Here is a 17,954-nt window from a genome sequence, read left to right on the forward strand (position 1 = left end):
TGCCCACTGGACTTCTCTTCTGTCTTGGGGAAATCTCCATTCTTGCTTTTATTTTCCCACAGAAATCTCAGCATCCAGGGTTTTCCCTCCACACCTTGGTCTGGTGTGAAGGATTGAACCCAGGGCCTCCTGCATGGGAGGCAAGTGCTTTACCACTGAGCTACATCCCCAGCCCTGGTTTTAGTTATTTAATCATCTTTAAAACCCAGTGTTTGCTTAGTCGGTTATGTTCCTTTACCTCTTTAGTTCACTCTGAGAGTAATATTTTTGTGACCATGAATGATGAGAAATTCAACAAAAATTTTATCCATCTTACAATTTCTTTCAGTATTTCTTATCTAAACACTATTAGTGTTCACTACACATTTTTTGACTAACCATATGAAGGGTGAGAATATTATTGAGGATTATTTTCCTCCAAGAATATCACATTCAGGTTTTTTAATCTTTGCAGTGAAAACTTGTTGGTATTCTCACAGGGAAAATGAGATCCACAGAGCTATGATACGTGGTGTACTTGGTGCCTCATTTAGTAGAACAGCACTGCCTTGCCTTTCTGAGTAGCTCTTGTAAGCCAGAAGGGCAAAATTCAGTACCAGCAGCAGCACATGTGTCGGCAGTAATTTCTTCATTCTTCCAGTAGTTATTTATCAACAGATGGGGAAGGCAAAGGAACTGTACATTTTAATGATTGACACTTATTAACTGGAAATTCTGTGCCCAGTTAAGGAATAGCCATGCCTCACATATTACCACAGCTTTAGAAATGATAAAACCATTTCTCTGCGGGTTCATTGGACAGAAAGCTGTTAATAGTGAATCTCTTTGAAGTAACACCATCTATCTTGCCCTGATAGACTTGGGTTATCTCTAGACAACTGGAGATGTTACGTTAGAGGCTTTTAATAGATAGCATTAGGAAGTGTTTCATAGAAAGATTATAGTGAAAATATGTTGTTAAAGGGGGTGAATTCTTTATTTTTGTGCGCACGACTGTGGAATGCGCATGTTGTGTGCAATGCACTTTAATAGGGTATTAAAATCCCGTGCCAGCTCATCTACCTGCTCCAATCTGTTTTCCATCCCTTGAGTGACTCAATGATATGAATAATTTAGAAAGAAGTTTACTCCTGTGAGAAATTGTGCTTCTCTACCCTGAAGGTGCTTCTAAAAACTTAGCTGGTCCCGTTTTATTGTTAATTGAAATGGATTTAGCAAATCTCATAATTAGAGAAATCCTCAATAAAACTATCAAAATTTACTTGTTTAATTAATTAGACTCTCTTCATTTACAAGCTCTTTTTTTTTTTGTCCAGCTTTAATTGAGTTTATTGGTACATTTTAGGGATACAGTACAGTTACGTTCATTGTTGGGATCTTGTACCTGTACATGACAAGTCTTGATTCTCATTTTTTCCCCTTACCCTTGCCCTCCCTTCACCCCCTCCTCCCCTCCCCATCTACAAACACTTTATTTTCATCTTTTCATGATCTCACATTTTTTTCTTTTTTCTTTTTTCCCTTATTACCCTTCCCCTACCCATCCCACCTTCCCTACACCTTATGAGCTGTTTTTTAAAGACAGCTGAACTTGGGTCTTCCAAGTGGTTCCCTAGGTTCTGCCTGGGTTAGAGGTCTTGCAAAATGATTTGCTCATCACATCCCTTCGCAGTCTCTTGGGGAGATCAAATGAGGTTTCTTAGTCTATTTTGTGCTGCAGTAACAGAAAATCACTGACCAGATGATTTATAATGAACAGAAATGTACTGGGTCATGGCTCTGGACGTTGGGCAGTCTAGTATTGAGGTACCAGCATCTGGTGCTGGCTTTCTAGATACATCATAACACAGTAGAAGGCATTACATGCAGGAGGACAAAGGATATTGAAATTTAGCCATATGGAATGAGACCTCTCTGGAGAAGTAGCTTTCGTCTGTCTTCAAGGGCAGAGCTCTTATGACCTAACCATTACATATCAATGCTATCCTAATGAAGGCACGTTCCAACATGACTTTTAAAGGCGCAATGCATTCAATTCATAGCAGAAAGCATAGAAAGAACCAACAACCAAAGACCAAAGCAGTGGGGCTCTAGATGTCAAATAGGAAGTTTCAGTGGACCTGTTAGAGATTTTTTTTCTTTGTTGAAAATATAATTAAACTTCATAGAAGATGAGAATTACTGCCACTAATTTTGGACCCTTGACTTAGAACAGATCTAACTGAGGTAGTAAAGAACTTATTGGAGGATTTTGTTGACATGCAACATTTTGTTGCATTCAAAGTTAATATTAAATCTCTCAGGCCCTGTGACCGTGGGGAATGTCTTCTCTCCCCTTCCCTTTCTGTCTCTCCTTTCCCCTCCCCGCCCCCTCTTCTCTTTCTCTCTCCCATTCTTTCCCCGTCTCTCTCCCCATCTCTTCCTCTCTCTTTCTTTCTTCCTTTCTCTGTTTAGGAAAGCAGAGTCACTCATTTAATGTTTCCTTGATGCCTCCATTCCTCATATACCCCTTTAAAAGAGAATACATTTCTGAATATTCCTGTTTAGGAAAGTAATCAATTTTTTTGGCAATGTGGGGATGAAGTCAAAAGTTCTGATTCTATAAGACTTGGTGCTTTTATATTCTATGCATAAAGAAAGTCTAAAGGAAGGAGGGGCCTTCTTTTTTATCCACATACAGAGAGACATGTAATGGCAGCATCAGCACAGTGTTGGTGACATTAATATTGGCGCCATAAATTTAGTGACTTTGTGTAGAAAATAGTTGCACTTCAGCAAGTTGGTAGTTTATTTTGGGAATTTTGTCTTTTCTTGTCTTTTCCTTCCTTTCTTTTCTTCCTTTCTTTTCTTTCTTTCTTTCTTTCTTTCTTTCTTTCTTTCTTTCTTTCTTTCTTTCTTTCTTTCTTTCTTTCTTTCTTTCTTTCTTTTCTTTCTTTTCTTTCTTTCTTTCTTCTTGTGCTACGGATCAAACTTGGGGCCCTCAGCTTACAAGGCTAAATCCTAGCCCTATTTTGGGAATGTTGAACACACCCTAATGTTGATGAGAACTGAGTCTGACTTGAGAAACCTTGGAGTATAAATTGTGCTGGTAATTGGTCTGAGTTGAACCTTTATGCAGAGAAATCCATCATCTAAACCTTCTCATGGACAATGCCAACGGAGCAGAGAGAGGTGAGTTAGGAGAGGAGAAATGGACACGGTAGTGAGGACATGCACAAGGAGCTTGCAGATCTTTCAGAAGAAGGTTGCTAGCAGGTCATGGCCTTTCCTTTTTACTCACTGGGGCTTCTGCTCGGTGTACAGAGGTTGCTTGTGAAGGCCCCACTCCCATGTGAGCCATGGCATAGCTGTTTGGCTTTTGTGCTGCAGTGAGAACCATGGCCAGACCTAGTGTGTGGCTTGGAACTGGCTGTGCCAGCCCCGAGACCCCAGTAAAGGCAAGTGCTATATAGAATTTTGTCTGTGCTGAACATTTGTTAAAGAAAATAGTCGAGATTATATAGTTTCAAATACTTAACGGAAGTGTCTGGCACTAATTTCGTATGACTGTTTTCAATTTAGCAATTAAAAAATCTTAATTGGGTTGTTTTTCTTATAAATAATGTTGTGAATGTTAATTCTAGAAATTTTAGAACTTGCATGTAAACCAAATGAAGAAAATAAGGATCATCAATAATTCTACTATTTAAGGTTGTTACTATGTATGTGTATTTATTTATTTATTTTATTTTTTTACATACTGTGGAATTCAGTAAGTCTCTGGTTATGAGTAACAAGATGCCCAGTTGTATCTGGAATAAACACATAACCAGCAAGAACAACTTTCTAGATTTATTAAAGAAAGGGTCTGGATTTAGCTGGGTCCTTAGGGAAAGCAACCTGATTTCCACAAAATACTGCAGAAAGTTAAAAACCACAACCAGAAGTAACGATTACCTGGATATATAAAGCGTTGAATGCTTCATAATTTTTACAGGATAAGTAAACCCTGTGGTTAAGTGTGGGTGAATGGAGGCGGCTGTGAGAATTCCCCTTCCTTACTGACTACTGAGTACTTACTTCTCTTCAGGAACTCTGGCATGTGGCAGGTCTCCTGCGACGTGGTGTGAACTCCAGAGGAGACATGCGACGTGGTGTGAACTCCAGAGGAGACAGCATTCGAGCTCTGTGCAGATGCAGCCTTCGTTATCTGTCACGCCCATGTAGACTTTCTTGACTTTGGCTCTTCCTTTTGCTTTGGCACCTGATCATTGCTTCCTTTGGGAGCTGACATCCCTGGCAGGGTCTGACCCGTGTGTGCTGTGCCCTGGCATTGGTGTGTGTAGTGAGGGCCTTCTCCAGGTCGCTTCCTAACAGGGGCACCCTTTCGGCCTGACAAAGATGATTTAATTGTGAGACATCCGAGGGGTGCCTGGGCGTGGCTCCTCTGGGTGATGTGGTCTTGTGATACACGGCTGAAACAGGGGTCTGTAGAGCTAGGTTATTACTGCTCTTCATTTTTCCCTTAAAGGTGAATATTGTTCAAATCCGGCTACATGAAGGAGGGAAAACACTATTATGGAAGGTGAAGTCCAGAAAGAAATGTTAAGAAGCCGGTTTTATCATTAGCGAGCTTAGTTTCGTTACTTAGTTTAGGTCACTGCTGAGTTTACAGAAATTAAATGATTTTATTTGAATTTTGCTTCCCTTTGCAGTAGAAATTGTTAAAACATTGAAATAATATAATACTAGACAAATTAAAATTAATATGATTGGAATAGTTAATGAACAGATCAACAGCCAGAAAGGCTGTGACCCATGGTTATTTAATACGGTGTTCCCTGAGACTTCATGGGTCAAATCTGTTTGGTGTGGAGGCCGTCATCACTGGGACATATGTATACCACCACCATATAGTTCCCTGATTGAATATTTTCAACTCATCGTGTTGGCAGATTTTAAGAAGGAGAAAGATAGGATGAGTTAGGGAAGATAAGAGTGAATACTTTTTTGTTCTAGAAATTTCTAAATATCTTACTCATATGACCTACCTCCTGATTGTATCTTTGTGATGCAAACCAGAGGTAAATCATATTGACCACACTTTAAGGGTGTGAGGGTAAGAGAGAGATGGCTCCCCAGAAGGGTCAGGGTAAACTCTTTAAACTTACTCTGCTCCTGAGTGAACTATAGCTTAATAGGGTTCTGAAATCCAGGCTCTGAGTGCTGTTGAGGCCCTATAGCTGAGTAACAGTGTCACGGAATATTAAGAATAATTGGGAGAATTGACAGCTTTTCTTAAGTGGGAGTATATTAATAATGGATAGCTGTGTATGTTTAAAATTATCCATCTGAATGAATACTATTTGGCTGTTTCAGTTTCTGGGCTAATTTGTGACAGAAAAAGTAACCATCTAATTTACCTGTCTAGAGCTTGCTAGCATGCAACTTGAGGGTAATTTTCTGGATTTGTTGGGGTAACAATAGGTTAAAGCATAGGAAAAAGGTTGTTCAATGCAATGGATTTGGTGAAATGTAACATATGGAAATTAACTCTTCTCTAACCAATGAAATGGAATTATAAAATTGTATATCACTATCCTTTTGCTTCCAAGTGACAGAAAATTCAACTCAGATTTCTTTAAAAGATAATTGTCTTATATGATTGAAGAGTAACTACTTCAGGCATGGCTGGATCTAGCTGTTTAAATGATAGCACCAGGAATCTGTCTCTGCCTTGGTTCTGAGTTCTTCCATGTTTACTGTATTCTTAGACTGACCTTTTCTTTAGGGTTGCATGAATGCTGTCAGTGCTTCACAGCCTTTTTACCATCTTTTTCTCTCAGTGTAAAGATTTATCTCCTAATAGTTCCAGCAAGTCTGACACTTACACTGGCTGGTGTAGGTGAGGTAAGGTGTCCACTCAAAAGTGAGTTGTTGTGATCGGGAGTTGTTGTCTCCTCACTGTCCAGACTGGGTGATGGGGGGAGGGAGAGGCCACCCAGTGGAAACACTTTAGGTATAAAGATGGGTTTCCAAGGGAAACTAAAAGGGGACAATCAGAAAGAGAGGTTCGGGTACCAAGTGTGCGTCATTTACATGCGACCATGATGGTTGTATTTTGAACCTTTATAGGTTTCTGAAATTTTATTCATTTATTCCTCATTTCTTATAAATACAAAATGAAGCTGCATGATTTTTTTATATACAGTTAAGTGTATTTTTGGAGTACAACAGTGGCCTGATAATTATATGAATTGTGGAAATTTTAACAACCATTATATATACTTATAAACATTGTTTCAGAATGAAGAACAGAATCAAATACTTAAAATTATAATGGTGTAAACCAGTTGTTGATAGTGTATTGATAAATAAATAGGTATTTCTTTTTATACTTTGGTTTGAGAGGTAAAACTTTATCAGAGTATAGACTCTGCCTACGAGAATGCCAAGTTCAGAAGTCCTCATTTAACCCACCGAAGGGAATTTATATGTAGACTTGTCATACTCAGTATGAACTACTCATTATGACCATCATTTCTATTAGAAATGTCTTTTTGGTAGCCTGCAGGGTGGCCACAGTGGGATGCTTCCTGGACTGAAAATAACAAGGCACATCCACAAATTGCCTTTTGGTAGATAATGAACCAGATATTCAATTAATTTACTTTAGTACTATTTCATATGCTAGTGTGATTTCTGCCTCTTCTGAGATCTAGTGCATTTATTTTCTGTACTAGTCATGTAACAATCTGTGCTTTACTTTTAATTGGTTTATTTTGAAAAAAAACGATAGCTAAGAAATGAGTTTGAAAATAACAAAGGCTGAGTATGAGGTCATCTTATTTACTTGTTATGTTATCTTGGGTATCTCTTACGCTCTTAAAACTCAGTTTCCCTATCTGTAATATAGGGTTGTATAATGTAAAGGATATAATAAATGGAAAGTATTTAATATAATGCATGCTATATTTTAACAATTCAAAAATGTTTATCACTGTGTCTTACATTTTTATTGGTAACATTTTTCCCTATTTGTTATCATCTCATCTACAAATTCATGAGGACAGGAACTTCACTGTCTAAATATTTTATAATCTTTCAACCAATACTATAGTATATTTGCATACTCTAAAAGCTAATAAGTACAGTTAGCCTTTTGTATCCACAAATTCTATAACCAGGGACTTAACCAATTATGACTGAAAATATTTGAAGACCTACAATCATTGCATCTTGTTTTGTTTTTGTTGGAGACATGGTCTCACTATGTAGTTGAAACTGACCTGGACTTCACTATGTAGCCCAGGCTGGTCTCGAACTCACAGCGATCCTCCTGCCTCAGCCTCCCGAGTGCTGGAATTACAGGTGTGTGCCACCACACCTGGCTTCAATCATTGCATCTTTACTAAATGTGTACAGGCTTTTTCCTTGTAATTATTTCCTAAGCAAGGCAGTATAACAACCTTCTAATTGTATTCAGTATTAAAAGTACTACAGAGATGATTTGATGTAAACAGGAGGTATTTACAGGTTCTATGCATATTTTGGGCCACTTTACACAAGAGACTTGAGCATTTGCAGATGTTGGAACCCATGGCAGAGTGGGGCAGCATTGAACCCATCTCCTAGGGATACATCAGGTTTCCAAATAGCAGTGTGTGATTATAAGGGCACAGATTTTCCATTTTGTTCTGCCATGTCCTTTTCTAAGATACATTTACAGAGAGACAGGGAAAAGAAGAAGAGAAAGATCTTTCTAGAAGAACTGTGGCAGAATACATACTGTTCATTCTTTTCTTCACTCATTTCTAACTCATTTTGCTGTTCATCTTCTTTTTGTGTAACTTTGTGGGCACCAGGCTGAAGGATGAACCAGGTCATTCACTTAGCAGAGGTGTGAAACATAAAGCAGAGCAGCAATGAAAGCACCAAGCAGGGCTGGAAAATGTCCTAGCGGATTGCATGCAGTGGTCCCTTGAGGCAGGCAGATTGAATCTAGCAGAGGAAAATAGCTTACTCAAGGTGTTCATTCTTTTATTTGAGACTCAACCTTGAATATCCTTGTATTGTGTTCATGCATGCCTAATGCCAAGATACAGTAAGGGGTAGGTAGGATAGATTAAGAATAGTTTCTCAAGCTTTCTGTTTCAAAGTTCTTAAGGTGACATTTCCTTTGCAAATGGTATGGATTTATGTATTTGAAGATTTCCAAAGTTTAATCATCCTTATCTAGTTCACTGAATCAGTATTTAAGGCATTATGTTATGAGGCTGGTTCTGGGTCTGTCTTTGAGGAGGACACATAAAACACAGAGCCAGTTTTCCATTTCTCTGGTCTAGCTGGGGAGAGAAGTTACCCGTACAAAGTTAGGTAACAGGGAGCAGCCTGTTTGTACCTAAATAGCTCATTTTGAATAAGGAACAGTCCCTTGGTTTTGGGAGTTAATATGGAATATTGGAAAAGATGAAATTCAAAACTGGGAAATCAAGTCACTTAGAGAAGGAAAGAGTATTCTAATATTCTAAAGAAGAAGAATGAGCGAAAGATAAGAAAATGGGCAGTCAGCTCTTCTGTGGTCACAAGATAACTCTGGGTTTCTGTGGGAGATAAGGTTGGACATGCAGGTTGGGGATCGTGTGCTGTGGTCTGGTCTTGTCTCCTGCACCCCTGACAGCTGGGTGGGGTTGCAGAGTAGCATTGAGCTGAGTAGGGGCGAGTGTGTGAGGTGTGAGTGAAGTCTGCAGTGCTGGGGTGGAGTGAGGATGGACAGCATTCCTGCCGAATATTTGTCTGGCTTCTTGTCACAGTGGGTCTGGGAGTGCTGGGTCTGCTGCTATCCTGAGGGATGACTTTGTCATCCTGCATAGGAACAGTGGTCGGAGATAATTCCATTGAGGTAGGGGCTGCCAGGAAGTTCTGCCCCTACTCCGGTGAGGCAAAACACCTTCTAACCAGAGGACAGGAATGAAAAGGAAATGGAGCAGGTGGGAGACATTAGCTTCACTTTGATCTATGGGTTTGCTGACAAGGTTTAATTTGTTAATTCGGATTTGTTTGTTAATTCTTCTTCCCTGTGAACTTTCTTTTTCCTTCAGGTTTTCTGTAGGATGACGATAGCTTAGAATCACAGTCTGTTCATGTGTGGTGCACGTTGAATTTAGAGTAAGGCTCAAGGGGTTTTACTATTTGCCCTTGTTCTCTGTGGTCTATTTCCATGAATGTGAATGTGGCCCCATCATGAAAGCTACTCAATTCAGTGAAGTAAAACAGGCACAATGTTTGGTGTTTGTCTTTCCTACCCTGTAAGTTTTCAACATGCAGCAGCTCTCAAAGTCAGTAATATCTGAGAATTGTCTTGCTTAGAACCTAAGCAAGTTTTCCTAGACAGAACCAGCAATTTAAACATTTTTAAATTGTAGCTACTGTAATAATAATCATCACCCCATTTTGCAGGCGGGGAATTTGAAACTCAGAGATGTTAATTAATGTGCCTTAGGTCACACAGTTAGTAAGGAATGGAGTTGAGGACTGACCCAGACAGTCTGGCTCAGGTCCTCCACGCAATGTCTTTTGTAGTTAGTCCATTTTCCATATGATTGCGCATTATGGGGAACAATGAATTCCTCACATTGTTCACCACGGGATGCCTCGCTGTCTGCATATCTTTGGGTTGAGAGTTATGTCAGCATTTGGAAATGCTATCTTCTGGCCCCAGAGGAGCTCCTTCCACAGATAGAATTGCTCTGGCCTCTTCTGATTCCTGAGAAATGGCGGGGGAGCAGCTGGAGTAGCAAGCTAGTCTGTGACATGCAAGTTTGGAATTTACTGCCCAAAAGATTACTATACAGATTGCTTAGGGGCCCATATTTAATAAATCAGGTTGTCTAAGAGAAGTGTTAGGCACAGTATCTGGAGTGTCACCTGGAGATTTAGTCCTGGAGGTGAAGGTAATGTCCTGATCTCTCAGTGTTCCATTTTGCAGACACCACACACAGTTGAGATGCTGTGTGATAAAGAATGATGGTGTTTTCTGGATAAACGGAAAATGCTAGAGGGCTCTGTGGGGCAGAGATGAGTGGGGAGTGACACTGTAGTGTATGAGATTCTTTTATTTATTCTTCTCCATTAGAGGTGGACATCAACCTGTGTCACGACTTTATAGATGTGCAGAAAGTGGATAGTCTAACCTGAGACTTCTCTCTAATGAAAGCCACTGTTACCTTTAGAGTCTTTGATGGTGAATGCTGATGAAAAGTTAATGAAATCTGTGATCATTGCTTCCAGAACCACTGTGATGAAGGACCCCCACTTTTAGTGTTGTAACTGGAAGTGTTGCTGGTATTTCAAATTTTGCTTGTTATTTCTTCGTTTTCATGCCCTCCCTGGCCCCTCAAAATAATTATGCTTCCAATTTCTTGATGGGAAGGGCATTGCAGATATTTTTTATACCAAAGCCCTCAATGAGATTTTTTTTTTGCCCAGAGATAATAAGAAATTTAAGCCATTTTCTAGTTATAGACATAAAACATATTCATTGTACTTTATGTCAATGTGTATTCAATTACCTTCATGTTCTGCAAATACTTCTACTGTAGTTAGCAAATATTTTCTTCTTGGCTTATGTACTAATTTATTGATTCACTTAACTAATTAATTGCTTAGTTAATATTTATTTCCTCTACCTGAATGATGAGATCAGGGACGTTTTGCTTTATCTTCTGAGCCTCAGGCAAAGCCTACTGAGAACATAGACCATGCTCAGTGAGTGTTTGCTGAATGTGGACAAATTGTACATACTTCTTTCGAGGTTATATAGAAGTAAATGGAAGAAAATACAAGCCGTAAAGATGAACTTTATAACATGTAAAAAGTACTTGTTTAAGAATATCATATCTAAATATATGGGCATAGAGACCATAAAAATGACCATGCACTTTTTTTTTTTATGGTACTGGAGATAGAACTCGTGTCTTTGTGCTTGTGAGGCAGGCGGCAAAAATGAGCATGAAAACAATACAAGATGACTCTAATAATCTGTGAGAAAAGTTCCTATTGTTTCATGACCTTGAAAAAAAATTTTTTTTTATTATTAGGATCTCCTTTGATGTTAGCTCTAAAGTTACAGGGAAACAAACAAAATAAGCTAAAACTAATAATTATTTAGTGCACAATTAATTTAGGACCTTCGAAACATGGAGATATAAATGGTTTATTGCTGTGGGAAATCTTATCAGTGTCAGTGACCCTTACCTTCCTAACATACTACTCAGAAAATGGAGGGGCACGTTTTCCTTTCAGCATCTGGATGAGCTGTCCTGTCACATTGGCATCTGTTTGTGGCATTTTGTCTTTTGTGATTTCCACGAGAAATGTTCTCCTGGGCTTCTTTATATAGAGATTTTTTTTTTTTTGCCAGTTTCACTTCCTCTAAGACATTGTCTTTTTCCTATCAGGACCATTTTCCTTCTGTATGCTGGTAAGATTGCTTTCACTGTGATCCAGGGTCTCTCGAATGACAAATGACAGCATTGCCAGCATTCTGCTGCCTGTGACATGATTCATGTTTGGTTCAAATTTCTTTCCTGATGTCACTGATTTTTATCTGTCTGCCACACCTTCATCTTCGTTGGCCAGTTTTCTCTTTTGTGTACTGGTGGTACCATGTGGATTTTTCATGGTGAGACAAGAAGACGTTTAGCGGTTGAGTCTGTGTGTGAACTGAGTCACATGCATGTGGTTGTCAGTCACTTACAGACAGAAGTCTCCTGACCGGTCCATGATTGATCAGTTGTCAGTCACGGACTTGTCTGTGGCCAGAAGAGCAGCGTTGCCCTCGCACTATATGTAATTATGAGTTAGCACCCAGGGTCAGCCCAAAGCGGAGCTGTGCATGGAGGGAGCAGGACTGTTTATACCACAGTGACTGGAATGCAGTACGTGCGTGTTGGGACTGAGGGAAGTGAGGGCTGTATTTATGGATACACATATGTGTTGTTTTCTTATTTTTTCCACTTAATTTTATATGACATCAAAAAAGCAATCAACTTCATAGCTTACGATCACATAATAATTTTATTGTATATTTGTACCATACTTCATTTAACTATCCCTCCTTTTGCATATTTAGGAGTTTTCTATCTCAGCTACAAACACTGTTGTGGTGATCACTTTGTAGCAAAAGTTTTGAGATAACCACTTGCAATGGGCGACTTTTTGTGGAAGAATTGCAGTGTGTATTTTCATACCCATCCTTCTCACTGTCCTTTAGAGTGATGTTTGCATTTAGGCCCATCAGCACCCAGCATCAAGAGATACGTTGCATGGTTCCTGAACATTGAGCATTGTTGGTCTGTTTTTAACTGTTGCCATTTAAAATTTCTTATTACTGCACGTACATAGTACGTAGTGTTTACATTCCTTGTGTGAAGTTGGTCCATGGACATAACACATCTAAATTCCTTTCTCATTCCCTTTCCCTCTTCCTCCATCCCTTCCCTCCATTTCTTTCATTGTTTCCATTTTAATAGGTAAATATATACATATTAAGAATTAATCTTTATTATAATTAGCGTAAATGTTTTTCATGAATTTATTTGTAGTAAGTAAATTTTGTTCTACACAATCATATTCTGTTCTATGTTAAATTCACTTGTATGCACCATTCTTGATTTTTTCCAGGGATTATAAAAGTTTTGTAAAGTGGCCATCAATTTGATTTCCAAGTGTGTTTTCCTTTTCTGTCTTTCCTTCTCTCAAGAGAGAGAAAATAACCCAAAACCTGAAGTAAATTCTAGTTAATTTTTCATTACATGATTTTCAGGAGATGGGGTCAAAAGGAGCTAGTAGGGCATTCAATTATGTGCGTAAGTTTGTTGGAAGGGTTTTTCCCCCCTCAGGTGTACAATATTTTACTTGGGGTTGTTTTTCAAGTGCATTGAAGTGTGACTAAATGTTTTCGGGTACTGCCATTATGTAAAGAAGAGGTCCTATCTTGTTAAATATTCCTTCATCAACTCTGCAGTTTGCAAAGTTCCGGGCAGTGAGGACCGGCACAAGGGCATAGGCTTCAACCCTGGACAGAGGGAGGTGGTGCCCGAGGAAAACTCAGGATTGGGGTGCCCTGTTGCCCCTCCCACTGTACGTGAAGGAGCGATTGGTCCACTCTGATCGCTGTCTTATGATCGTGGACAGGTCATTTGTCGGGAGGGAGGGGATAGTGCGAGTGGACCTGTCGGAGGGCTCATGGTTCTTGGTCATCCACCACACTAAGCTGGACACTGTCCTTGTGGAAAGTGGAGGAGAACGGAGCTCTAGTTTGAATTAGAGGAAGGGAGACGGGCTTCCATGTCTCTCTGGCTTTAGGTTGGGGATAAGGGAGGCTCCACAAGAAAGATGTCCATTGAAAACGTGGAAGGGAAGCCCAGGGACCTTGGAGAGAGAGGAAGAGCCTGGAGCTTCACTTCCCTCAGGGTTGTCCAGCCAATGTTTAACCACAGTATTTTCACTTCTGCAGTTTCTCCTGCCGCAGAGCGCATCCGCTTCATCTTGGGAGAGGAAGATGACAGCCCGGCACCCCCTCAGCTCTTCACTGAGCTGGATGAGCTTCTGGCTGTGGATGGGCAGGAGATGGAGTGGAAGGAGACAGCAAGGTGAGCGTGACGGTTGGTGGGCGGTGTTGTCTGGGACACGGGGCAGGGAGGGACGAGCCCGGGCGGCCACCCTCCAGCTCCAGTCCTCGCGTGGCTGCTGAGGTGGTGTGGGGGCGCCGACGGGCCAGTGGTCCTGTTCCTCTGCCTTCTACATTGGTGTGGCCAGGGGCCGTCTCTTGCTTCATTGGTCTGTGTTGCTCTGAGTTTGATTTTGTAAAGAATGAGAAATAAATCTCAATTTATGTGCTATTTACTAATAAAATATTTTATAGAAATGATAAACTCAAGCACTCAAAGATGACAGCTAAGAAATGTGTTTTCACTTATCTACAAATGGCAAGGTGTCCTGCTGGCTTATTACCACTCTCAGATAAAGGGGAGGTGAAGACAGTGTTGATTATATGACACAGTTGGTGTAATTTCAAGTAGAAACCTATTGCCTCCTAAGTATCCAACTGAAAGCAAGCAGAAGGTTCGCCTGATTTTGATGTTTAGAGTCTTCAGTTTACTTTTATACCATGTCTTCACTTAGTTACATGACATTCATTTTCTTAGAACTTTGGTTTTGTTATCAATAAAGAGTGAATACTAATGTCTACCTCATACAGCATGTATATATGTTATTTAAAATATATAATATAGAAATGTCACATTTAATACATGTATAATTGTATCATGAATGTTTATATCCATACATGTAAAAATGTGTATAAAATGCTGTGTAAATTACTGAGCACTACACAAGCCCCTTAAGTTTTTATGAATTATGTGATAAAGAACTTTTTCTCATATATACTCAATTACATATTTATGTGACATATACAAATTATATAATATAAATGTAATAGTTATTGCTTTCTCATTGTCATTAATACATAGAGATACCAATGTACTTTTCTAAACAAAATAATTTAAAGATATGCCTTTTATGGCCTATAATTTAATTTGAGTCAGTTCACTCCAAATAGGGCTTTTTGAGTGAGTGTATATATATATATGTCAAGCATTGTTTTAGGTACTGAGAATTCAGCATTTAAAAAAGAAACACATTCATAGATCTCTATATTTTATCAAAAGGCTGCAAATGAGTTCAGGATTATATCTTACCATCTGAAGAATACCAATCATTATCCCAGCTTTGAGTTTAAGAAAAATAAATAAAAAACAAATGAATTTCTTCAATAAGTGAATTTCTTCTTCTTTGGTAACAGATGGAATGGGATCTATGTCTGCTCTTCTATTCAAGATAGGTCGTGTTGGAGTTAAAAAGAAGTTGTTATTTTTATTATTGATTGTAAGAGAAAACAAACTCTAAAGAAGCAATTAGTCAGTAATTTTTTTTTCCTAAATGAATCCTTTTTTTAAGAGTTAAAGGAAGAACTTTAGTTTCATGTATTATACTATTTATAATCAAGCCTCATCAAGTTAATTAGATGTGTTGTAGGTTAGGGCATCAGACTTACAATGCTTTATAGATTTATGGATTCTAATTTTCACAATTTTGAGTATTACCAAATATTACCAAATGTCTTTAGCTATTTGGTATTTTTAATACTAGAAGAACTTTGTAAATTAATTCATTTGATGATAGTGGAAAAACTTTTATTATTCAAGAATTTCTAGGTATTGGCCTTGTAGACACTTTTCTTCTTTAAAAGTTTAATAGAATCCCTCAAGAATTTCTTATCTTTTATAACTTAAACCATGGCCTGAAAAGAGAAAAAGGTGTTATGTTTTATTCCTAGCCTTCATAGTAGCATTAAAACAAGAGACCCAATTTTAAAGTATTTTGTTTGCCATTTGTTGGGTAATTCCCTTTTAGTAGACACCTACACATTCTTCTGCTTGATAACTAATCATCACTTTCATCTTTTACTTAGAAAACTCTTGGTAGCGCATTTCTTCTCCATCTTTAATGTTCCATCTTGAAGCTCTCTATTTTTTTTTTCATTGAATTTATTGGTACATTTTAGTACATTTATTGGTACATTTACATTCATCATTGGGATCTTGTACCTTTACATGACAGGTCTTGGTTCTCATTTTTTCTCCTTGTCCCCATCCTTCCTTCACCCTCTTCTCCCCTCCCCAGAAGCTCTCTATTCTTTGCTCTTTGCATGTCTGCCTATGATATGATCATTGTCCTTTATTCCTCTCTCTAAGAATCAGTCACTTGTGTACCAACTGTCTTCTGTACACTTTTAGTTTATAAAGCATCCTCCAGAGGAAGGTTTCCAAAGCAAAATCTACCGATATCTGTACTTCGTTCTTTTCCTTCTTCCTGATGGAAAATATGGGGTAAGACTTGTACTGTGCATGCTCACTTAAGCAAGTGTTGGGTGATGTTGATGTGGTCTTGGTCTTGTGGCTCACTGTCTTTGTGTTGAGACTTAATCACAGAATCTTCTTAAGCTTGAATTTCCTATTCTATAAAATGGTTTCTTTCTATCTAACATTGTGCATACTTTATTACTGTAACAGTTTATCCCTGTGTATACACTGGAATTCTCACTGTGTCTCTAAGAGCTGCTTTGATTCTTATTTCCATTTGAAATTCTGTGAGTAGTTGCAGTAGAGTAGAAAGCAGGGGTGGTTTGCTCCTCTCTGCTTCAGTCACATGTAGACTATGCTTTGTTTCCCTTGACTGCAGGTCCCAGAAGGGTAACACAGTCACAGTTCATTATATATTATTAACCCAGTGCTAATGAGATGGGCATAATATTTTTATAAGATTCTTAAAGGTTACTGTGGCCTTGAATTCTTTACCATCCTTAAAAATCTATTTTTGGGGAGGGGAAACACATGTGCCATTTTGGTGACAGCCCCGAAAGACTGTACTGCTGACAAGGGAGGGCTTGGGAGGTACTGTGTGCCAGGAGGGAGCTGTCCGGAAAGAAAAAGTACATACAAATGTTCTATACTTTATAATTTCTCTTGTATAGGACTTGTTTCTATTACTGCTTAATTCACTGTGTTTGTGATATTACTGCTGCCATCTGGTTTCCTTCATTTCACCATTCACATAGAGTCAGGGTCTCTGTGCTTGTCTTTTTACTGTGGTGTCCCCAGCCATGAAGGGCCTGGCTCCTCCTAAGTTCTCAGAAAGTGTTTGCTGAATGTGTGATTTCTTGAGAACTGATTGCCTTAGAAATAACTGTTCCAAAAATAATAGTTTCTTAGAAACATTAATTGGTCAAAGGTGAAGTTCTATTATAAATTAGGTCCCTTGGACTGATGGATAGCTACAGAATGACAGACCGAAGGTGTCCAGGATATCACTGATAGGATGCTAAGAGGGCCTGTGTTCAGTGTTCCAAGGCAGTTCAACAGTGTGCTGATAGCACCTGAATTTTTCTCTAATCTCAACTTCTTTCCTTATTTAATTGGAGTTAGATACTTAAAGGAGTATTACGAGTCTCAAAATCGATATACCTAGATCTGCTGTTCCTGCAGATTTTCCTATCTCGATGAACAGTTCTCATCTTCTAGTGTGTCTTCTAGAACATTTAGTCTTCCTTGACTCCTGTCTTTCACCGCACCTGTTATCTGACCAATTGGAACATTTTCTTTCACCTCACAGGTGTTCAGGTATTCAAATATCTCACCAGACTTCACACCCGGTGCTGCCACCGCTGCCACTGTCTATCTGAGGTCATTTCTTGGTCTCCCTTCTCCTGCCTACTTGCTGAATAAACTGGTGTCTTTGACCTCATCTCCTGTTTCCTTCCCTCCCTCCTGTTGCTCAGTTGACTTGGGCCCCCTGGCAGTCATGCTGCTCTGTCCGGGCCTTTGTGCTTATGTTCCTTGTGTGGTTCCTTCTTCACTTCCTTCAGGTCTTCATTTGAATACTCCCTTCTCAGTGATTGTCCTGGGAGTGAAAGCTTTCTTGCACACTTGTTACCGTGTCTCACATCACTGTTGCCTTTACCTCTCAGTGCCAGTCTGCATGTTGTATGATGTTGTTATTGTTTCCTCTTCAGAGAAGGAAAGATCCTCGAGGCCAGGAATTTCCAGTTGTGTTTATTCACTGCTGTGTTCATGCTGCATGGAACTACTTGGCATGAAGTTAAGACTCAAGAAATAGGGATTAATTGAACAAATAAAAAGGGAATGAAAACCTTGATTCTCAGTTTTCAGCTATGTCTAACTTCTGTAGAGAAGTTTGGTGATTATGGTTCCAGAAATGTTCATATTTTCAGCAATTTGTGACATACTCTGCTTCAGAATGTTTGTGCAGTAATTTCTGACTTCCATTTTGGGGTCTAGTTTCCAGACATGAAAAGTTTTTTTTTTTTTTTTTTTTTTTTTTTTTTTTTTTTA

At 39.0% G+C, this 17,954-nt stretch overlaps 1 protein-coding gene across 4 annotated transcripts in view; it reads left to right on the plus strand.

The window, feature by feature from the left end:
• Slc4a4 (solute carrier family 4 member 4) overlaps window positions 1–17,954 on the plus strand; it is a 300,898-nt gene that overhangs the window by 83,964 nt on the left and 198,980 nt on the right. For all 4 annotated transcript variants that reach the window (XM_010606103.3, XM_010606104.3, XM_033758911.1 and 1 more), the window contains one exon: window positions 13,499–13,634. In XM_010606103.3, the coding sequence (XP_010604405.1) occupies window positions 13,499–13,634 (136 nt within the window). The remainder of the gene's footprint in view (window positions 1–13,498; window positions 13,635–17,954) is intronic.

The sequence above is a fragment of the Fukomys damarensis genome, unplaced genomic scaffold (assembly GCF_012274545.1).
Source record: "Fukomys damarensis isolate Sample0158 unplaced genomic scaffold, DMR_v1.0_HiC HiC_scaffold_35, whole genome shotgun sequence".
NCBI classification, from domain to species: domain Eukaryota; kingdom Metazoa; phylum Chordata; class Mammalia; order Rodentia; family Bathyergidae; genus Fukomys; species Fukomys damarensis.